Raw genomic sequence first — 23,459 nt, 5'->3', positions numbered from 1 at the left:
CCAGGTTGGGTTTAAAGTCCAACCAATTGTGACGTGTTATTTTTTTGTGTGCTTGCTAGTTGCAAGGCAAACAGGAAATGCATATGAAATGGCGTTTGATAAATGGACGAAGGCTGCTCAGCCAGCCGTACGGAATCTACCACTATGGAATCTATGCATGTGTGATCGTCGTCTGCCGGCGTGCCGCTGAAGGAGTGTTGAGCTAACGTTTGTGTTAAGCTGTCTGGGAACATGAGAGCGGAGTTTAGGTTTAGTGTGGCGAGGACCGTTGTAGGTGCTGGGCTTCCTCTGCCCCCCTCTTTTTTTGTAAGTCTCAGACCTCTCTCGAACAGTGCCAGTGCTGTCAGCCAGAAGGTGGGTAAACCAAATAGATAGGCCACCTTCCTGTGTGTCACTGTTAGGTCTTGCATGCCAGTCTCTCTTTCCTTCTTTCTTCCAACACATCTTGTTGCTTCTTGTCCACTCCATTCAATCACAGATCACCTGACTAGCTGTCACCCGCTGGCTGGCTACTCAGTAGGGTTGGACAGAATAGGACTGTTTCTGTTTGATCTGACATGATAACAGAAATTTGTAGAAATCAAGTTCCCTAAAAAAATAATTTCCTCATTGGATCATTTGCTCAAGACCGTTTTGCCAATTATTTTGACAGTGGGTGTCATGCTTTTTTTGCTGCGTTTCCCCCCTGTGTGTACAATACAGGTGTTCATTACTTTAACCCACAAGTGTTCATTGCTTAAATCCACCTTGGAATGTGTTTCCAGTCTTCTATGTGGGTGTGTGCACAGTGCGGCAGCACAGCATGCTCTCGTTGCGTAGTGAGCGGTACCCAGAGAACTATCTTTCTAAATATGGAGCGAGCAGATGAGCGCTAGTGACTCTCCTGACTTGCTACACGCCTCCACACTCTCACACTGCAACATGCTGCTCCCTGTCCGCCTGCCTTTCCTAATCACACACATGTCACCTAGCATTATTCAACGTTCACTACCACAGTTCTTTACCATCGTTTAGAGATGCAATGTTGAATATGACACACGTGCTCATCCTATTTTGCTCCCTTCCCATTTGCCCTAACTCTGAGATGTTTTCAGATCTGAAGGGTCAAGTCTAGATATAAGCATTGTAGAGTAGTTTACAAATCTGCAAACATTAAAGGGGTAGGGCCAAGGGGCATGGTTAGGGCCAAGGGGCATGGTTAGGGCCAAGGGGCATGGTTAGGGGCATGGTTAGGGCCAAGGGGCATGGTTAGGGCCAAGGGGAATGGTTAGGAATTGAAACCAGAGGACACCGTTGTTGTATTTCACTTTTCTCTCTTCTTTCTCGCTCCAGGCCTACTCCCAGGATGCGTACCTCCGAGGCCGCAGTGCCTACAGTGGAATTGCCCGTCACATCCCCGAACCTCCCCCCATATGTTACCCCAGAGTAGACTGTAAGCCCCCGGGGATGGCCCAGGCTACAGAGACCCCCTCCCCGGTGGGGGTACAGGGAGCATGCCGGGGGCCTGTGGGGGCACCACCACCCGACCTGGGGTACCGCATAGAGATCCCCATGCCCCCGTCCCCTCCTGCACACCCGTACTCCAAATCCCAGACTGTGGCATGCATGCGCAACAACAGCGTGAGGACTGTGGTAGTTCCTCCAGAACTGGGCCATTTGGGACCAGCTCATAGAGTAGAGTACGGCCTGGGAGGGCCCTCTGACCCTGGCATCATCAGAGGGCGACCTGGGTCTGTGTCCCACTACCCCGTGCCACGGAAAACAGACATCTACCCCTCTGGTGCGAGCCGCCTCAATTATGGCGCCCCACCACCCCACTACCCACCCAACTCAAACTCCCCCAACCCCGGCTCTCACCAAAACATCGACTGGCGGACGTACCAGACGTACAGGGAGTACATCGACAACAAGGGTATCCATGCATACGGCAGCCGGACCATCCAGGAGAGACTAGACAGCCTGCGAGCCGCCAGTCAGAACACCTTCAACCCCACCCACTACATCCCCCGAGGGGGCTGGGGGCCCGACCCCAAGGGTCTCCGACGCAGGAGCACCTCCCACGACCGTGCCTACCACGGACCCCCGCCCCCTTTCCACCACATGCCCCCTCGCAGCTCTTCCCAGGACCGTATGAGTGTGGCGGAGCGGGGGGTCCACCCCAGGAACTGGCCCCCTCGTAGCGTGTCCCAGGATGAGTTTACCCACAAGGCCCGGGCCCGCTCCTCTGACTATGTGGACCCTGTCGATCTGGGCCGTCCCATGGTGGACAGACGGGGCTACGGTAGCAGGGCGGACCAGGGTACATGCCCAAGCAGGCAGAGCCTCTCCAAACAGGCTGCCCATCATCGACCTCCTGCAGGATACGGTAGGGACAGTCTCCGGGTGGGGCCAATGTCTAACCCTGCCCTCCACACTAAAGGACCAGAGCAGCACCAGCCTCACAGTGCCCCTAGCATGCTCAAAGACAGACCCTCTCATCTGGGGAAGAATCTAAGCTTGGAGCAATCCAACACTGATGAAAGAGCTGGTGTGAACCATGTGAGCCAGAGTAGGGGACCGGCAGAGACCATGCTGCAACCAGGGGAGGTGCCAGGGAAACAGGTGGCAGCGGTGGTTGGCCGTAGGTCCTCTTCCCTCTCCGCTCCCCATCAGAGACCGCAGAAGCCTGGGATTTTCAAAACCTCTTACCAGCACCCTCGCCCAGAGCCCCAAGTGAACGGGCGTGGCCCCTCAGCCTCCGAGTCAGGCGTGGTGCTCAGGGAGAAGCCTCTTGGGTCGGGGAAGAATCCCAGTCCCCTACGCCACCCTTCCTACATCCTGGCGGTGAATGAGGACGACAGCTCGGAACCGGCAGCGGGTGCGGTGTGCTGGCTGCCCAACGATGCGCGGCGGGAGATGCACATGCGGCGGCTGAGCGAGAAGCAGGAAAAGCACCAGACCTGCTCCTCGAGCAACCTGGACGAATCCCTCGACTCCATCCCCTTCATAGGTAAGAAACGGAGCACTAACTTCACGGTTGCATCCCAAATTTCTTCCCATTCCCTATTTGGTACACTACTGTGCTTCAACATGTGTATAGGGAATAAGGTGCCATGGCTCTGTGAAAGTTCCCAGAACATTCGTTAGGTTGTGGCAGATGTTCTCGTGCACAACATTCTACTACATGCCTGATGTTGCAATAACTGTCCCATATCGTTGCGCACACAAATTTCAAGCGTGCAGACATTTTACGTCTGGGTGATCCTGGGAATCGAACCCACTATCCTGGCATTGCAAGTGCCATGCTTGTTTTGGGGAATCTTCTGTGGTGGCTGTTACAGATGTTGTGCATTTTAGTGATGTTAGAACATTCCATGGATGTTTAATTTAAAACATTTCTTGAAATATTTTTAAAAAATATATATAGATTTTTTATGTTCTCATTCTAATGTTCGGTAAAACCCTAACTATAACTTAATGGGAATCTTAGCTAATGTTCTGGGAATGTTCCCGGTTTGCTGGGTAGGTTCCGATGTACAGATTGGGAGGGAAAGGAACATGATGTCGTTCTAGTCCAGATTAGCAGACTAGAGCATCTTTTTGCCATCTGAAAATCGTTAAGATTTAGCAACGTGGTTTTAGTGTTTTTCCATGACATCCATGATGTTTACCACCAAATCAATCTCCTTGGCTGGATGTACAGTAAGAGCTTTGGTGGCAGGCAGGAGTGTCGCTTGTGGTTTGGTTTAGTTTAGCTGCACTAGAGTGGGACGGTATGTGGGTGAGGGATTACACTTCTCCATTAGTCTGTGGGATGTAATCTTCTGTAATAATCTGTTTAAAAAGTCACACTCTAAATATGCTCCCAGCAAGTTTTGGGTTAAACACCCTTTTTGGGCTGTTCACAGGATTTCATCTTCCCCAAAAGTGTCTGTTCCCCATCCCTATGAGTAGAATAATGGTCCACCATGATGTTGATGGTGATAGGAACATTTTTCCCCCGTTAGAAGTGCTCTCTAAATGTCACTCCCACTAAAGTCAGAGTAAAAGGATTCTTTTTCATGTTTGTGCATTTTCCTTTTATCTCCATTTTGCTGAAAAAGCTTTTCTCTCAGCACAAACAGCTGAAGTAGACTTCATTTCCTTAAAGGGACAGTCGGATAAAAATGTAGCCTGTTCTGACTATCCTATCCTTACATCGAGCTCACAACCTGCAATATGCATGTTACTTTGTTTTAGGAGTCAGTCAAGTTATTTTCTTCAATCATGTGGACAACCAGGACATGGATTTATTATTGCTTAATTGAAGAGTTGGGTCAGGATGTACCGTGGTTCCCTTACGTGCACTGAATACATTTCCTCTGCCTTTTCCGGGTGGCTAAAATTCGAATAGTTCGCCTAATTTCTTTGTGACAAAACAAGCAAGTTGGTGCAGTGATTCTCTACACTATACTATCTAAATCGCTGTGAAATATATTTTCCGTAACCAGAAATCATGTATTTTCAGCTGTTTGAACCACAAAAGGCAAACACCTAAGGTAAGAACGGTAAGCATAGAATAGATCTACCGCTTCGTAGACTTGCTTTCGATGAGAAGGACAGCTCTATAACACACATTTCTGTGAAAAGTTACATATTGCAGCTTTAATTCAACCGCTGAAAAACCTCCCACTTGTTGACCAACAGATTTTCTTGTGTAGTTTCAGTACATTCATCTTAAGCCATCCCTATAAATACAGTGTACCTTCTAATTATAATTTTGTTGACTGACTAGAATATATCGAAAGAACGGGTTCAGAATATATGGATCAATGAAAGAAATCCATCTAAATAAATACATATTCGTCTCCATTTCAGCACCAACTGGTAGATTTAAAAAAAAAACTAATCTTCTAGATTATTTAAGCGTATTTTAGGGTTAATAGGGGGGGAAAAAATGGTTTGGAGAGCCTTTACGCACCAAATATATTGATTATTCAATTCAATTAAAGTTGATTCATTTATCCTGAAATTTGTCATATTCAAGTTCAAGCCATGAAATATTGGAAGGTGGAATTTTTTTAAAAATAAGGGTTGAACAATGGTCCTATAAATCTCGGTCCAGTCGTCGTGAACCATGCGTCAGGCACCAGGTTTAACCTGCTGTGTGGTCAGAGTTCCATAATGATTCAAATAGGATTCATGTCCCAAATTATTGCACAACGTTAGTCTAATCTGATCCACTAATGGCAGCAACCCTCAGGAACAACGACATAGACGTGACCGAGGAAAGAAAGGTGAATAGAATGTTGCGAAATGTAATCTACAATTTCAAGAATAGTGAGTTATAAATGTATGTAGATATTAATGACGGTGGCTCACGATAGTGGCTAATATTTAATATGATACAAATTGTAAAATAAAAAGATGACGCCTGGGTATATAATTAGAACATTCTAAAACGCATACATCAACTCAGCAGTTTCAGCCCTACGGAATCCTATAGCTTGGCAGGGCTTTACAGTGCGACCATTTTACTCGCATATGTGCCTAAATATTTTGCTGTACAAATGTTTATTTAGGAACACCAGTGCGCATTGAAAAATTAAGGGACCTAGCTTTAATACCTCCAAATATTTTTCATTGTGCTCCTAAATTTCCTTGTGCACCTACATTTTTCAACTTAGTACTTCAACATGTACTCCTTGTAAAAAAGGTCAGCTTAGAGCTCTACTCGGCTCTCTAAATTGCATCCACGTAAATTATGAGGGAACACAATAAACATTCTCTAACGGCACAGCTATTTATAGCCTATTTCACTGTGGAAAAGGGGCGACCATACATGTCATTTTGATACGATTTTCAGTTTGGTTTCATGTTTGTCTCCAGGGTTCATAAGGAAAAATCATCTAAAACAATGTGCATTTACAATCCCCTTCTCCAAAAGGATTACTCATTTACCTAGCTCTTGAGAATGCTGATATTTTTATCGGGAAAAGTAAAGGTGATTTTGCTGCTTGGAACTGGCAGTTTCGCGCGACCTCATTCAAATCCAATTTTATTGGTTACACAAACATATTTTGCAGATGTTATTTCTGGTGTAGCAAAATGCTTGAGTTCCTAGCTCCAACAGTGCAGTACTATCTAACAGTGCAGTAGAATCTAAAAACAATTCACAATGCACACATCTAAAAGTAAAATGATGGAATTAAGAAATATATACATTTTTAGATGGCATTGACTAAAATACAGTGGCATTGACTAAAATACAGTAGAATAGAATACAGTATATAAACTCATCAAAAAAGAAACATCCTCCCACTGTCAACTGAGTTTATTTTCAGCAAATGTAACATGTGTAAATCATTGTATGAAAATAAAAAGATTCAACAACTGAGATACAAACTGAACAAGTTCCACAGACATGTGACTAACAAAAATGGAATGTGTCCCTGAACGAAGGGGGGGGGGGGGGGGTCAAAATCAAAAGTAACAGTCAGAATTTGGTGTGGCCACCAGCTGCATTAAGTACTGTCCTCCTCATGGACTGCACCAGATTTTTCAGTTCTTGCTGTGAGATGTTACCCCACTCTTCCACCAAGGCACCTGCAGGTTCCCAGACATTTCTGGGGCGACTGGCCCTAGCCCTCACCCTCCGATCCAACAGGTCCCAGACGTGCACAATTGGATTGAGATCCGGACTCTTTGCTGGCCATGGCAGAACACTTACATTCCTGTCTTGCAAGAAATCACGCACAGAACGAGCAGAATGGCTGGTGGCATTGTTATGCTGGAGGGTCAGGATGAATCTGCAGGAAGGGTACCACATGAGGGAGGAGGATGTCTTCCCTGTAACGCACAGCGTTGAGATTGCCTGCAATGACAACAAGCTCAGTCCGATGATGCTGTGACACACTGCCGCAGACGATGACGGACCCTCCACCTCCAAATCGATCCCGCTCCAGAGTACAGGCCTCGGTGTAATGCTCATTCCTTCGACGATAAACGTGAATCCGACCATCACCCCATGTGAGACAAAACCGCGACTCGTCAGTGAAGAGCACTTTTTACCAGTCCTGTCTGGTCCAGCGATGGTTGGTTTGTGCCTATAGGTGAAGTTGTTGCCTGTGATGTCTGGTGAGGACCTGCCTTACAACTGGCCTACAAGCCCTCAGTCCAGCCTCTCTCAGCCTATTGCGTACAGTCTGAACACTGATTGAGGGATTGTGCATTCCTGGTGTAACTCGGGCAGTTATTGTTGCCATCCTGTAACTGTCCCGCAGGTGTGATGTTCGGATGTACTGATCCTGTGCAGGTGTTACACGTGGTCTGCCACTGCGAGGACGATCAGCTGTCCATCCTGTCTCCCTGTAGCACTGTCTTAGTCGTCTCACAGTACGGACATTGCAATTTATTGCCCTGGCCACATATGCAGTCCTCATGCCTCCTTGCAGCATGCCTAAGGCACGTTCACACAGATGAGCAGGGACCCTGGGAATCTTTCTTTTGGCGTTTTTCAAAGTCAGTAGAAAGGCCTCTCAACTTAGGACAGTATTCATAACTGTGACCTTAATTGCCTATCGTCTGTAAGCTGTTAGTGCCTTAACGACCATTCCACAGGTGCATGTTAATTAATTGTTTATGGTTCATTGAACAAGCATGGGAAACCGTGTTTAAACCCTTTATAATGAAGCTCTGTGAAGTAATTTGGATTTTTACGAATCATCTTTGAAAGACTGGGTCCTAGAAAAAGGGACGCTTCTTTTTTTTTTGATGAGTTCACAAATGTGAGTAAAGCGACTAGTGTTCCATTATTAAAGTGGCCAGTGATTCCAAGTCGTTGTATATAGGGAAGCAGCCTCTAAGGTGCAGGGTTGCATAACCGTCTGGAAGCCGGCTAGTGATGGCTATTTAAGTCTGATTACATTGAGATTGAAAAAATGCTTCTATCTTTCAGTTCTATTTGTGACGCACCTGTACTGACCTTGCCTTCTGGATGATAGCGGGATGAACAGGCCATGGCTCGGGTGGTTGATGTCCTTGATGATCTTTTTAGCCATCCTGTGACATTGGGTGTTGTAGGTGTCCTGGAAGGCAGGTAGTTTGCCTACTGTGATGCGGGTGCAGTTGCCGTACCAGGCAGAGATACAGCCCGACAGGATGTTCTTAATTGTGCATCTGTAAAAGTTTGTGGCTCTTAGGGGCCAAGCTACATTTCTTCAGCCTCCTGAGGTTGAAGAGGCGCTGTTGCGTTGTCTTCACCACACTGTCTTTGTGGGTGGACCATTTCAGATCGTCAGTGATGTGTATGCCGAGGAACTTGAAGATTTCCACCTTCTCCACTGCGGTACCGTCGATATGGATAGGGTCGTGCTCCCTCTGCTGTTTCCTGAAGTCCACAATCAGCTCCTTTTGTTGATGTTGAGAGGTTATTTTCCTTGCACCACTCTCCTCCCTGTAGGTTGTCTCGTCATTGTTGTTAATCAGGCTTACTACTGTTGTCGTCTTCAAACTTGATGATTGAGTTGGAGGCATGTGAGGCCACCCAGTCATGGGTGAACAGAGGAGTACAGGAGGGGGCTGAGCACGCACCCTTGTGGGGCCCCTGTGTTGAGGGTCAGCAAAGTGGTGTTGTTTCCTACCTTCACCACTTGGGGGTGGCCTGTCAGGAAGTCCAGGACCCAGTTGCACAGTGCGGGGTTCAGACCCAGGGCCCTGAGTTTAATGATGAGCTTGGAGAGTGCTATGGTCAATGAACAGCATTACATAAAAACACATAAAAACGAAATACTAAGAAGTTGCTTAGGAGCTTGAAGCAGAGCTGCCATATCTGTCGGTGCCCAAAAAAATTATGGTTTCCTCACGCGTAAATGGGGTTGCATTATGAAGGTATTAAGTCGAGGTCAGAATACAGCGTACATGTAGACACCTCCGCCACACCTTCATTTCGTGAGATCTCGACCCCGACCGAATAGTGGGTGAAAAGCATGCTATTCTCATGATTAATTTCAAGGTCCGAATACACATAGAAAGAAAAGTGCATAAGAAGGGAATATGCACAAAGGTGCTGTAAATTCTAAATGGTTCACCCGATATGGATGAAAATACCCTCAATTTAAAGCTACCAGTCTGCCCTTTAACCTCATAGTATTGTATAGTGCTGGAGTACAGACTCAAAACAACAAAACATTTTATCACTGGCCCAATACTTTTGGGGCTCATTGCACGTTCAATTTACGCACGCTTAACTCGGGTCGGAATCATCCCTGTAGATGCGTTCTGCAGATGTGTTCTATGGAATTGGAGCACAGCGAAGTAGCAGAGATTGGGCATGTACATTTTTAGTATGGCCCATGGGACAGAAGTTAGAATTTTGTCCTAGTGCCGAACCCGTATGAGAAGAGACCACACTGTCCAGTGTGGTATAAGGGGGCAGTAACTACCTTTTTTTTATTATCTAATTTGAGCTTTAGACATCTGAGACATTGCCTTTAGTGAGCAGTACAATTTGGATGGAATGGAACAGTTGTAGCCTTGAGCCTTTACCCTAGTAGCGTTCATACAGACATTCCTATTGATGGCAATGTGGATTTAGCAATAGTGTTTCTTAAACAAGATAAAAACCAATGATTTTCACTGTAAATCAACTCTGTCATGCTTAATGCCAGGGCTTGTTGTTTTACTGAGGCCGCGTTTACACAGGCAGCCCAATACTGATATTTTTTACACTATCAGATCGTTTGCAGATCTGATTGGTCAAAAGACCAATTTGTTGGAAAAAAGATCGGAATTGGGCTGCCTGTGCAGATGCAGTGTGTGAGGCCTCTGTGTGCCAGTCATGATAAGACTGTATGTAGGTCTATTGTTTTAGACTGTATTCAGGGAACCAAGACTGCAAAGCCCATTACACACCTGCATAAGGTTAGTCCGAATACCAACTACTGAGAAGTGCGTAGGAAAGGTGTGTTGGACTAATATTATTATTAGTAGTATTACTATGTTACATGCAAACACAAGTGTGACAGTGTGATGTAAGCTGGAGTCGTTAGACATTCACCTCAAAGGTCTCGGGCAATGCTGTAGAATGGTGCTGAACAGTGGCGGCTGGTGGGAGGAGCTATAGGAGGACAGGTTCATTGTAATGGCTGGAATGGAATTAATGGAACGGTATCAAACATATGGAAACCACGTTTGACTCCGTTCAATTGATTCCATTCCAGCCATGACAATGAGTCCGTCCTTCTAGCTCCTCCACCAGCCGCCACTGGCACTGAAGCATCTTGTGTTATGAAACTTACTGAATGCATTGTTAAAATGATTCAAGTCTGCTCTTGAATTCGGCCTTTAGAGACATTTCTTGTGAAAGCCCCTCTACACAGCACTAATCAAGTTTTATTAGTCATATATACAGGATACACATGGTATACATCGTCCAACTATAGGCTTACTTGCAGGTTCCTTTTCAACAATGCAACAACAATAAGAAATAAAAAAGGGAAGAATATGAACAAAAAGTAAATGGCAGTAGAATAGATAAATAAATGTAGCATAAGTATAATGCAGGAAGCCACAATTTATAGTCCCAATATTTACATGTGTATTGGGGATGGGGGGCACGTGTATAAATTGAGCGGTATAATAAGAGTCTGGTAGCAGCAGTTATGTGTGTGTGTATTTGTGCTAGGGTGTTCAGCAGTCTGATAGCTTGTAGATACCAACAGGCTCAGAGACCGTTTCTATCAGACCTCATGCTCCGATACCGTCTACCCGACGGTAAGGGAGAGAGAAGCTTGTGTGTTGGGTTCTTGACGATGTTGCGTGCCCTTCCTCAGGCACCGCGTTAAGTAGATGAACTGGATGGGTGGGAGCACGGTTCCAGTGATGTACTGAGCTGTCTTCACCACCCACTGGAGGTCCGTACCAGGCTGTGGTGTAACCGGTCAGGATGCTCTCAGTGGCGCAGCGATAGTATTCGGAGAGACCCGGGGCGGCGTGACAAATTTCTTCAGCCGCCTTAGGAAGTATAGACGCTGTTGCACCCTCTTGACAAGAGTGGTGGTGTTGGTCCATGACAAGTCCTCAATGTGGATGCTTCTGCCCTGTTGATGTGGATCGGGCCATGTTCCCTTCTCTGCTTCCTGTATTCAACAATCAACTCCTTTGTTTTGCTGACATTGAGGGAGAGGTTGTCATGACATAGTTCACTTACCTCCTCCCTATAGGCTGACTCGTTGTTGCTTATCAGGCCTACAACCATAGTGTCGCAAACGTAGTGGAGTTGGTGTCGTGCAAAGCCACAGTCGTGGGTGAACCGGGAGTACAGCAGAGGGCTGAGGACACACCCCTGGTGGGCCCCTGTGTTAAGAGTCCGTGTGGAGAAGGCGTTGTTGCCAATCCTCGCAACCTGTGGCCTGCCTGTCAGGAAGTCCAGGATCCAGTTGCAGAGGGTGGTGCCCAGACCCAGGGCTCTGAGCTTGGTGTCTCACGTGGCGGGAACATTAGTTTTGAACTCTGAACTGAAGTCCATGAACTGCATTCTCACATAGGTGTTCCTCTTTTCCATATTTGTCACGGCTTTGTGAATAGCGATGGAAATAGCATCTTCTGTGGATCTTTTGGAGCGGTAGGCAAATTGGAGTGGGTCCAGTGTACCTGACATAAGTATTCACACCCCTGAGTCAATACATGTAAGAATCACATTTTACATTGTTCACAGCTGTGAGTCTTCCTGGTTAAGTCTAAGAGTTTTGCACACCTGGATGTACAATATTTGCCCTAGGTTCTATTCAGAATTTTTCTTTTCAACCATTTTTAAGTCTTGCCTTAGATTTTCAAGTAGATTCAAGTCAAAACTGTAACCCTGCCACTCAGGAACAGTCACTGTGTGTTGAGTAGATTCACTACACTGCTTTACAACAAAGGTCATGTAAATAAACACTTTATGGCAACCTTGCAATGAGAGGTTATTCAGAGATACTTTTGAAAGATGGGAAACTCCATTGGAATCGTATTAACGCCCATTGTGTATGTCTCCCATGTGTAGTCAATGGACCGCGCGGTACATTCTGGGACAAGGATAGCTCTCCTTCATGGAGTGTATGGGAGTCAATTGGGCGCTAGCTCAAAATACCAACATTAGCATGAATTTCGTCAACAAGATGTACAACATTGCAAATATTTTCAGAGATGTGAGCTAATTAACCTGTTCTCTTTAATATCGTAGAGCTTTGGAATCGGGACGTTGTGTAATTTCGAGGAAAATAGTTTCTCAATTCACCCAGACTTTGAGAAGGGATTAAATGACGATTGGCTCAGCAACTACGTGACACAGCGTGACCATGTGAACACGATTGGTCGACAGTCTGCTGGGTGAGGAGTTATACGTTCCTCCATTGCCCAGTGGGATTCCTATATCTTTTCTCTGGCTTGTTATCAGAATGGTACTGCCTGTTACGACAAACACACGCTAGCTGTTCATTACGAAAATGTTTTCTTACTTAAACCATAATATAAATTACACTTTTATTCAATACAAAATGTATTGGCTATATATTTCAACTGTAAATGTAATGCCCTGAGGATTGAAATGTTAATGCAGTAAATGGCTTGCCGAAATGGTTCTAATCACATGTTCTAATTTAGCTAGCTAGCTAACATTCTCATCATGAATGACGTACATGGCCTGAATGATCTATCTGCGTCAACTAACTAAATAAGCCCTTCTAATATAATAGGCCCAGACAGTAATAGTGTTATTTTTGTATGAAGGATGAGTCCGTGTTGACTTTGGCGCCAGTCCTGCGTTTGCACATACCGTACCAGTCAAAAGTTTGGACACCTACTCATTCAAGGGTTTTTCTTTATTTTTACTATTTTCTACATTGTAGTATAATAGTGAAGACATCAAAACTATGAAATGTGTAGTATTTATTTGGGCTGCAATTTCTGAGACTTGTAACTATAATGAACTTATCCTCTGCAGCAGAGGTCCTCATGAGAGCCAGTTTCATCATAGCTCTTGATGGTTTTTGCAACTGCACTTGAAGAAACTTTCAAAGTTCTTTAAAACGTCCTTATTGACTGACCTTCATGTCTTAAAGTAATGATGGACTGTCGTTTCTCTTTGCTTATTTGAGCAGTTCTTGCCATAATATGGACTTGGTCTTTTACCAAATCTTCTGTATACCCCCACTACCTTACTACCACTACTCTGGACCTTGATCTCTTTATTGACGAACATATCAAGACTGTTTCAAGGACAGCTTTTTTCCATCTACGTAACATTGCAAAAATCAGAAACTTTCTGTCCAGAAATGATGCAGAAAAATGTTTCCATACTTTGTGTCACTTCTAGATTAGACTACTGCAATGCTCTACTTTCCGGCTACTTGGATAAAGCACTAAATAAACTTCAGTCAATGCTAAATGCGGCTGCTAGAATCTTGACTATAACCAAAAAAAATGTAGCATATTACTCCAGTGCTAGCCTCTCTACATTGGCTTCCTGTTAAGGCTAGGGCTGATTTCAAGGTTTTACTGATAACCTATAAAGCATTACACCTGGGCTTGCTCCTACCTATCTTTCCGATTTGGTCCTGCCGTACATACGTACGCTACAGTCACAAGAAGCAGGTCTCCTTACTGTCCCTAGAATTTCTTAGCTAATAACTGGAGGCAGGGCTTTCTCCTTTAGAGCTCCATTTTTATGGAATGGTCTGCCTATCCATGTGAGAGATGCAGACTCGGTCTCGACCTTTAAGTCTTTATTGAAGACTCATCTCTTCAGTAGGTCCTATGATTGAGTGTAGTCTGGCCTAGGAGTGTGAAGGTAAACGGAATGGCACTGGAGCAACGAACCGCCCTTGTCCGTCTCTACCTGGCCGGTTCCCCTCTCTCCACTGGGATTCTCCGCCTCAAACCCTATTACAGGGGCTGAGTCACTGGCTTACTGGTCTTCTTCCATGCCGTCCCTAGAAGGGGTGCGTCACTTGAGTGGGTTGGAGTCACTGACGTGATCTTCCTGTCCGGGTTGCCCCCCGTGTTCGTGCCGTGGGGGCAAAACTCCCTGTGTTCGTGCTCTTCGTGGGCAAAACTCTGCCTTGTCTCAGGATAGTAAGTTGGTGGTTAAAGATATCCCTCTAGTGGTGTAGGGGCTGTGCTTTGGCAAAGTTGGTGGGGTTATATCCTACCTGGTTGGCCCTGGAGTGTACATTTAAAAAAATTATATGTTTTAGATGGGCTTGCTTAAAGTCACCCGTGACTGCTGGCTAATGATCTTGTAAAGTTCGCTAAGTGCCGCCGTTGTTTGCTTGTGGCAGTGTATGTACACAGCTGTGATGATAACACACATGAATTCCCTTGGCATATAGTGGGTTTGTCATTTTAGCACCTCCTGGTCAGGTGAACAGGAGCTCGCAATGTTTTCAACTACTGTACACCAGAAATTGTTTGAGGAAAGATTCCGCTCCCCCCAAATCTTACCAGAAGCCGCCGTTCGACCCTTTCGGAATATGGAAAAGCCTTTTGGTTGAATTGTAGAGTGTGTTGTCCGTTAACTACATTTGAGGAAAAACAAGACGCAGCATTTCCTGATGACCCTCTGCGATTAAAGCCATGCTCTGAGTTCACAAAGTTTATTTTCCATACTAGGAAGAGGAGGCCGTGTAGCCTGTCTTTTCAGCCTAGCTTTGAGTCCCCCTTTCTTCTTTGCTGGTGTTGCATTAGGTCATCTCGGCCAGGAGCAACAGGAGCCCATGTACTATTCCAGACCTGATAAACTGAGTGTGTGTAGCTTCCGATTGATTATCCGAGTGTTTGTCGTTCGTAGGAAATTATTGCACGAACATTCTGAGCTAACAAAGTAATAATTAACACAAAAATAGTCATAAAGCAAAGTCGAGCTGGAATCGGCAATAGACGCGCACCGACATCTTGTTACCAGACTGCCTTACTTACATGATCTCCCGTGATGATGATGATGGTCTTTATTTAACCAGTTAGAAATGTATTTCTGTGTCATGTAGCATGTAGCAGTTACATGTCTGCCTGTCATGGTCCATCCATACCACCACTGCTGGTAGTGAATCAGGCAGCAGGGCCAAGCCAGGTGCAGACAAAGCAGGCAGTTACAGTTAGGAGGGAGGGTGTTGGGGCAGCCACAGCACCACCACTCTGGGCCTGGTGCCCATGATGTGATCCAGAGAACAGAGGTCTGATTGACCAGGCCTGACCAGCCCCTCAGGCTCCCATCAATGACCCGTTTGAAAGGTCAGGCAGGCAGGCCACTGTCTGTACGGTAGGGGCTCTCCGCTCTTGTCATGTGAGGTCAGATTCCATTCCCATGGCCCACCCGGTAGTGGCAGAGAGTGGCAGAGCCGGTTGGTCACTAGTCGTCTTTAGCTTTCTTTAGCTCTGGTCCAGGTCACATTCTTTCCTTACCCTCTTGGATCTAACCGCTGATAAGTGTCAATGTCTGGGTTTTATTGGAATCTAAAAAATGACTGGTGTTACTGGAATAAGATCATCCATCGCCTGCTGGATTTTAGTTTTTGGGTTTGAATATTTTAGAAACATGAATTTAAGTTCCATTTAATTGTTTTGAGAGTTTTAAAATACGATACCTCGTTGAGGATTTATCTTGTAAAGTTTCACCTTTTGAACTTCGCAAGGAACTTCAGGACTCGTGGGTTGGGTCCAGCACTAACAGAGAAGCTGGAATGTTGTTTGTATCCGAGTGAGGAGCTCCGGTCCTGTGCCAGTTCAATTATGGCCAGGCTAGGTGTGGTGAGGGTCATTCCCCAGGACTGGTAATCCCTCCCTGGGAAGCATGCTGCTGGTGGACAGGCTGGCCATGGGGCTGGGGCCCTGGGCTTGGCTGGACAAAGGGGGCTGGTGCAGGGCTTGCCAGGAGTGTGAGCGCCGCTACTTGACGCTAGAGGAACCAGACGGTGTGTTGAGTTCTTCAGACGGGGGAAGGGGTGGTGTGTAACCTATAAGAAGTCCAGTTTCTTGTATGCAGTTATTTTGCGTCTCAAAAAGTTGGGTGGTTGGTGGTATCTTTTTGTAGCTTGTATGACGGCAGCTCTTTGAAGTAGACGGCATCAATGGGGTTGTTGTACATTTGGCCCATGTTGTATAGCTGTATTGGGTGAATATTAGATCTAAAGATTTGATGGTGTGTTTGTGTCCACATCGAGGGTGAATCTGCCTATGGGATAGGCCTATATTGGTGATGGATGCCTATGGAATAGGCCTATATTGGTGATGGATGCCTATGGGATAGGCCTATATTGGTGATGGATGCCTATGGGATAGGCCTATATTGGTGATGGATGCCTATGGGATAGGCCTATATTGGTGATGGATGCCTATGGGATAGGCTTATATTGGTGATGGATGCCTATGGGATAGGCTTATATTGGTGATGGATGCCTATGGGATAGGCCTATATTGTGATGGATGCCTATGGGATAGACTTATATTGGTGATGGATGCCTATGGGATAGGCCTATATTGGTGATGGATGCCTATGGGATAGGCCTATATTGGTGATGGATGCCTATGGGATAGGCCTATATTGATGATGGATGCCTTTGGGATAGGCCTATATTGGTGATGGATGCCTATGGGATAGGCCTATATTGGTGATGGATGCCTATGGGATAGGCCTATATTGGTGATGGATGCCTATGGGATAGGCTTATATTGGTGATGGATGCCTATGGGATAGGCTTATATTGGTGATGGATGCCTATGGGATAGGCTTATATTGGTGATGGATGCCTATGGGATAGGCTTATATTGGTGATGGATGCCTATGGGATAGGCTTATATTGGTGATGGATGCCTATGGGATAGGCTTATATTGGTGATGGATGCCTATGGGATAGGCTTATATTGGTGATGGATGCCTATGGGATAGGCTTATATTGGTGATGGATGCCTATGGGATAGGCTTATATTGGTGATGGATGCCTATGGGATAGGCTTATATTGGTGATGGATGCCTATGGGATAGGCTTATATTGGTGATGGATGCCTATGGGATAGGCTTATATTGGTGATGGATGCCTATGGGATAGGCTTATATTGTTGATGGATGCCTATGGGATAGGCTTATATTGGTGATGGATGCCTATGGGGCTACATTGGCGGTGTTCCTTCACGCTCCTTCTCCTTGGCCCTGGTTGAGATGAGAGATGGGCGCAGCCTGGGATGTTGGAAGGAACTAGGGCAGTGGCTTTTAAATTTAGCTCCACAAGCCCCACGGCTGCAGGCAGAGAGCAGCTTTGCACTCTGAGCTGTTTTGGGCTCGGCGGGCCAGGGTTGGGCGGCGTTGGAGATGCTGCTCTACTCAGCAGTTAACAACTTTCACACTTTTCTTTTAAAAAACAGGCCATGTCAGAAAGGGAGGGGGAGAGAGACGTCCTCATTCCTAGGAGCCGTGTTGTTCTAGTGCCATAAGTGTCTTTGGGACTCTTCATAATGCTGCAGTGGTCTACTTGTTGATGATACGTAACTGGAGTATCTCAGGAAGCTGAATTATTGTTTTAAACCAATTTGTTGCACCATAATCAGAAGTTTAGGTACATTTTATCCATTGTGATGATGAGGAAGATCATGGTGAGATGGAGGAACATGATGACTAATGAAGTGCTTCATAACATATATTTATCCATCATGTAATACCTAAGCTTGTGTTGTTGCAGATGAGCCGGCTAGCCCTAGTGTTGACCATGAGGCCACGTCCATTCCTGCTTCCGCTGTGATATCTGTCGCTCCAGCCATAACTACAGCCCCCCCTAGCCCAAGCTCCTCCCCGTACCCTCTCATGCGCCGACAGCTGTCACATGACCAAGGTAAGAGGCACTCTGGGGGCGGGGCTCCTGATTGTCATGGTTAAGGTGCAAATACAGTACTGTCAGTTGCTGTGTTGTCAATGCCGTTGTTGTTTTAGTCATTGGTGGCATCTGAAACACTACGTATGCAGTGCACTACTGTTGACCAGATCCCCAATCCCCATAGGCCCTGGTCGAAAGTAGTGCGCTATATAGGGAATACTACAGTGCCATTTCAGCCGCATCCATTGCGTTGTTACTGTCTTGATGTTTCTGCCACATAATAGATGTGCCACATAATAGATGTGACAGAACTCGGTGCTGGAGTTTTCTGAGGAAGCATGACATTGACCCAGTTCTTTATACAGGCTTGAAAGCAGCTAGGATGTCTCCTCCATCAGTGCTAAATCACTTCAGAGTATAATTGGCTCTGCATTTGATATTAACACAATTCTGCCCTGTGATATTCAGCCCTAAAGCTACCTCAGAGAACACCATCACTGACCCTCACCAATAACTCTCTGCTATGCCACATTACTCTGTCTACACGCTCTAAAAAACACTGTCGTTGTGTTTGTCCTGGTCTCAAGAGTCTCTCAGAAATGCTATTCTGGATTCTGATGCCGAGACCAAACAAGAGCGGTCCAAATCCTGCGACGAGGGTCTAGATAACTACAGAGAGGAAGGCAGAGGGTGAGTCCCTTTTTTTAAATTTGGAGATGTGGAATTTGGTCTCATTTTCTACTTGATACTGTTCGCCAATGTTTTTGGTTCATCCTCCTAATATCAGTTATTTGTCTCCTCTGTCTCTAGCCGGTCAAACAGTAAACACATGCCCAGTCTGAGAGGCCTGAGGAAGGTGAGGAAACCGCTCCATACAGGGTTTATTAACCACAACATGTTGGTTATCTTTATAACAACTTTAAATGGGTTATAGCAGTTATATAAAGGTTTAACTAAGCCATGTTGGCTGTGTTTATACAGCCAGTATAATGGCAACCCAACATATGTGGGCAAAAAGCCGGTAATATCTATCCCTAATCAGAGTGCTTAACGGTGGGACATGCTGCTACTTTTATGCAACTGGTTTGAAAACAGTCTGTACTTTCCCCGTTCTTTTGAAAGGTTTCCTAATCACATTGACAGGATGTGTTGTATGGTTTCCTGGCTTTGCCTGAATCATCTTGATTTCTTCAGCCATAATGAACTCACCTGTCTGTGTGATTTTGTTACACTAGTCAGACAGGCTTTGATGCTCCCCAAATACCAGTAGAAAAGGACTCCCTGGGGATTTGAGCTATTTTCTTTAAGACCACAGGCTCTCTTCCTGCTGATTGTGTGTGTAGGCTCTGGATGGACACAAGTCATCTGATGACTCCGGTTCCAGAAGGGACTCCTCTTCAGATGTATTTAGTGACTCTTCTAAAGAAGGCTGGCTCAACTTCAGGCAGATCAACACTGAGAAGAGCAAGGTATATTTTCACACTTCTACCCTTGTCCAACTGCAAAATCACATGGAGCTCTACTTCGCTGGTCTGGTTATGCATCCACCATAGTTGCTGGAAAGGACAATGTGAAACAAAAATATCCACAATCGTGTGAAAAGGTTATCACGCACACCCGCCCACACTGTGCTAACTCTTTACATCTTCATGCAGGTCCTTAACTCAACATTTTGCTCTCTCTCTCCCTCCGTTTCTTTTCTTTCTTTCTCTAGCGTGGGGGTTCGAGGTCGTGGAAGCAGATGTATGCCGTGCTGCGAGGCCACGGCCTCACGCTTTACAAGGACAAGAAGGACGGCGTCTCCCACGCTTCCTCCCACTCCCACTCCGACGACGACCCACAGCCAATCAGTGTCAAGGCCTGCCTGATTGACATCTCCTACAGCGACACGAAACGGAAGAACGTGCTGCGTCTGACCACGTCAGACTGCGAGTATCTGTTCCAGGCTGAGGGCAGGGATGACATGCTGTCATGGATCCGAGTCATCCAGGAGAATAGTAATCTGGATGATGAGGTGGGTTCTGCCTGGCAACACTGCAGTACTGTGTTACTAAGCTCATCATATGATTATAAGCATTTCGCTGCGCCTGCGATATCATCTGCAAAACTGTACACAACTAATAAACGGTGATTTGATTTTTATACTAATAGGTCTATCCCACATTTGATTATTCTTTGCTAAGCCCATGTTTTTATCCAAAGGGACTTGCATACAGTAGCTAGAATTTTACTACCCACATTTTTGTCAGGTCCTACCTTAACTGCAAGGCAGATGTGTCAAATGCCAGTGTGCTATTTTACAGCCATCACTTGTGAATAGCCTCGCCTGCATCGGGGCTCAGGCTACACATCTTCTATTTCATTTACACTAGTCATTCTCACTGTCCTTGGTCACTAGTGGAAGCAATAGCTTTTGGGCTGAGAGACTCCCTTTTGTTAAACATTCTTCTCCTTGGGTTTATGGCAATGAAATTTGTCTCGGTTGCGTTTGGTGTCCTGTTTTAGAATCTCTACTAGAGCCTATTTATAATATCAAACCATTTTAACGTTTGATTTCTCATGCTTACTGTATGTAGGATCACTAGGATACAAAAAACACAAACATCTCCTGCTGGACCCTAACAAGAATGTGTTTTTTTTCTTGGCTTAATGTTAACTTGTCTGTTGGCTGTGAAATGAGCTAACAGTGTGCTTGCTTGTTCAGCTGTTTGCTCCCTCTGTTAGCCTTCGGTCTTTGTCTGTGGTTTCAGTCTCCCACAGAGTCTTTCATTAATGGGGAGAACCCATGACTTCCTAAATAGCTCAAACAGGATTCAGTGTGGTTAACTACTAAATCCTATTCACTTAGAACTATTTAAAAAAAAATATATATATATATATATATATATATATATATATATATATATATATATATATATATATATATATATATATATATATATATATATATATATATATATATTTATATATATATATATATATATATATATTTTTTTTTTTTTTTTTATAAGACAACATATACTTGAGAAATCTGAATGTGCTGGTAGTCCAAAGGTTATGTGAGGTTACTGCTCAGCCATTGAAAAAAGTTTGGGTTAATTAACATCCATGATTTTTCATTTCCAAAATCGTTAATTCTGTTTGTCCTTAGCTTGTGTTCCAGTTATGTGAAAACGGATTGTTTGTTGTCCACTTATATGTTTCAGAATGCTGGTATAACCAGCCAGGACCTGATCAGCAGAAAGATCAGAGAGTACAACACCATGATGAGGTATGCAGCAACACACACACACACCATCTTTATATGACCCACAATGCAACATCATTTTACACCCACTTATGCACAAGTCCTCAAATTCACATATTGTATAATTGAATGTATGATAATATGACCTTTTTTGTGTTTGATCCAGTGCCCCCAGCAGCAAGACTGAGCCCTCCCCCAAAACCTCCCGGCAGTCCCTCAGTATCAGACACACCCTCCTGGGGGTGAAGGGAGATGGCAAGGGCCAGAGCCCCCACTCACCCAAAACAGGAGAGAGAGGTAAGGTCATTATTACAAGAAAGAAGTTACTGGAAACAATGAACGCATACCCCCCCCTTCCCCCCCCCAGACACCGTGCTGCTCAGCTTCATTTAGTAAACAAAAGTAAAACAATAAGTCATGTGCCTGAGGTGACCAGTGACCTGTTTCATCTTTTATGGATCTCGGCTTTAAAGCAAGGGATTACATTCACCACAGGTAGACATGTTGTGTCCTATAAACACAGCTGAAAAGCAGGGCATGATGAAGTTTCTAGCTATACTACACAGGAAAGTTGCACATCACACAAGAACAGGAGACAATAAATAGGGTAGGATTATACGTGGAAATACAGTATGTTATTGAAAATGTTTATCTTTTGACTGTCTGCACAAGCAGCTGGATTATCACTCAGATGGCTGCTTTGTGTGTGTTCTGTCAGATGAATCCAGTCCTCCACGGGATAAGGCTGCCTGGAGGAGGGGCATCCCCGGCATCATGAGGAAACCCTTTGAGAAGAAGAGCACTGCTGGGGTAACCTTTGGGGTGCGCCTCGATGACTGCCCACCTGCACAGACCAACAGGGTAAGGGAGAGCGAGGGAGTGTGTGTTTACATGTGAGAGAAACATGGAAATGATGATGTTGAATGAATTATGTGTTTTGTTGCCCTTTGATGGTTGAGTAGTGTGATCTTTAAGAGAAACTTCCTCTAGACACTATTTGGGTTGTTTTTCCAGTCTCCCTACATAAGGGGTGTTTCAGACATAATTATGCACCATAGTGCACTTCTCTTTTTTTTTTTTTTGCGCCAAGAGGCCTGCTTTCCGATCTAAAAATGAACGGAGTCTTATTTTGTAGCAGTTATTGTGGCCTTTGTTTCTCTGATTTGCACAGTCATGCTAGCTGCAAGTAGAAATGGTTGTCCTTGTTCAATAGAGCCATTGGACTTGTCTCAACAATGTTCTTATCTGCCTCAACATAGCAGGATATCTAGGTTGACTCATTTTCCCCGTCTTTGTAAAGACTACAGCCTGACGGGAGTCCTACTTCCTTGTCCAATTGTGTTCTGCTTCTGATGATTTTGTCTTTCCAACAAGTGCTGGACGGCAAAACCGTTTTTGATGTTATTTTACATAGGGTCACACAGCCCTATTCATTTGATCCAGAATACAGTGAATAGGAGTTGAGGCACCAACAATAACAATTGCATGACCAGCAAGCAGCGATGGGAAGCCTCGGTCAGACTCTGACCGGTGGTGCCTAAGTGGTTGCTGTCCAGCCATGCCGACAGAGGAATGTCTGTGCTGCAACAAATTAGATCGCAGACAGTTCTTACTAGAGAGAGTCACTGCAGACCTCATGGCTCGTGTGTGTGACAGACCATCAAGGATTTGACGCACATATGAATAGAGGGGTGCTAGAGATGTTCTTCAGAACCTCCATGATCAACTGGGGGCGGCAGCCTTGTCCAGCTGGACTAGGAGAGCAAATGCCAAACGAGTAAGTGGTTTTGCTTTCTGTAGCTAGCTAGCAATATGAGCTCTCTTTTTACATGAGGCAGTGTTGTTCAGTACAGTGTAACTTTGTGATTGATTCAGCCATAACGGGGCTTGCTAGTACCACTACAATCCATGTTGAGTTAGCTAGCTTTGTTTGCTATACCCCAAAAGTACTGTAGCCTAATGTTATAGCTAGCTAGCTAATGTTAAGTAGCTCAGTGCACCTATGTTAACTAACTCAGTGCACCTCATTTGGAACAAATCTGGATAAATGTTGTGATAACAAAGAGTAAAGGAATGACTTTGGCTTTGACTCATTAGTCTTTGAGTAAATATACCTGTGTGTTGTAGGTAGCTTATCTAACGTTTCTGTGAGTGTCAATGTAAATAGTCCGGGAGGCCATTTGACTAATTGTTCAGCAGTCTTATGGCTTGAGCATAGAAGCTGTTGAGGAGCCTTTTTGTCCTAGACTTGGCGCTCCGGTACCGCTTGCCATGTGGTTGCAGAGAAAACAGTCTACGACTTGGGTGACAATTTTTTGGGCCTTTCTCTGACACCTCCTAGTATATAGGTCCTGGATGGCAGGAAGCTTGGCCCCAGTGATGTACTGGGCCGTACGCAATTCCCTTTGTATTAC

The 23,459-nt window shown here is 45.1% G+C and overlaps 1 protein-coding gene across 4 annotated transcripts in view; it reads left to right on the top strand.

Annotated features, from left to right (window-relative positions):
* LOC110508654 (rho GTPase-activating protein 21) overlaps positions 1 to 23,459 on the top strand; it is an 87,093-nt gene that overhangs the window by 43,869 nt on the left and 19,765 nt on the right. For 3 of the 4 annotated variants that reach the window (XM_021589340.2, XM_021589341.2, XM_021589343.2), the window contains 9 exons: positions 1,333 to 2,989; positions 17,667 to 17,816; positions 18,386 to 18,488; positions 18,609 to 18,654; positions 19,142 to 19,267; positions 19,513 to 19,812; positions 21,005 to 21,069; positions 21,212 to 21,342; positions 21,764 to 21,906. In XM_021589340.2, the coding sequence (XP_021445015.2) occupies positions 1,333 to 2,989; positions 17,667 to 17,816; positions 18,386 to 18,488; positions 18,609 to 18,654; positions 19,142 to 19,267; positions 19,513 to 19,812; positions 21,005 to 21,069; positions 21,212 to 21,342; positions 21,764 to 21,906 (2,721 nt within the window). Of the gene's footprint in view, positions 1 to 63; positions 355 to 1,332; positions 2,990 to 17,666; positions 17,817 to 18,385; positions 18,489 to 18,608; positions 18,655 to 19,141; positions 19,268 to 19,512; positions 19,813 to 21,004; positions 21,070 to 21,211; positions 21,343 to 21,763; positions 21,907 to 23,459 lie in introns of those variants that run through there. The other variant, XM_021589342.2, reaches the window with a different exon arrangement.

This window comes from Oncorhynchus mykiss, chromosome 28 (assembly GCF_013265735.2).
Source record: "Oncorhynchus mykiss isolate Arlee chromosome 28, USDA_OmykA_1.1, whole genome shotgun sequence".
Taxonomy (NCBI): Eukaryota; Metazoa; Chordata; class Actinopteri; order Salmoniformes; family Salmonidae; genus Oncorhynchus; species Oncorhynchus mykiss.
This window is presented reverse-complemented; position numbering and strand designations above follow the sequence as displayed.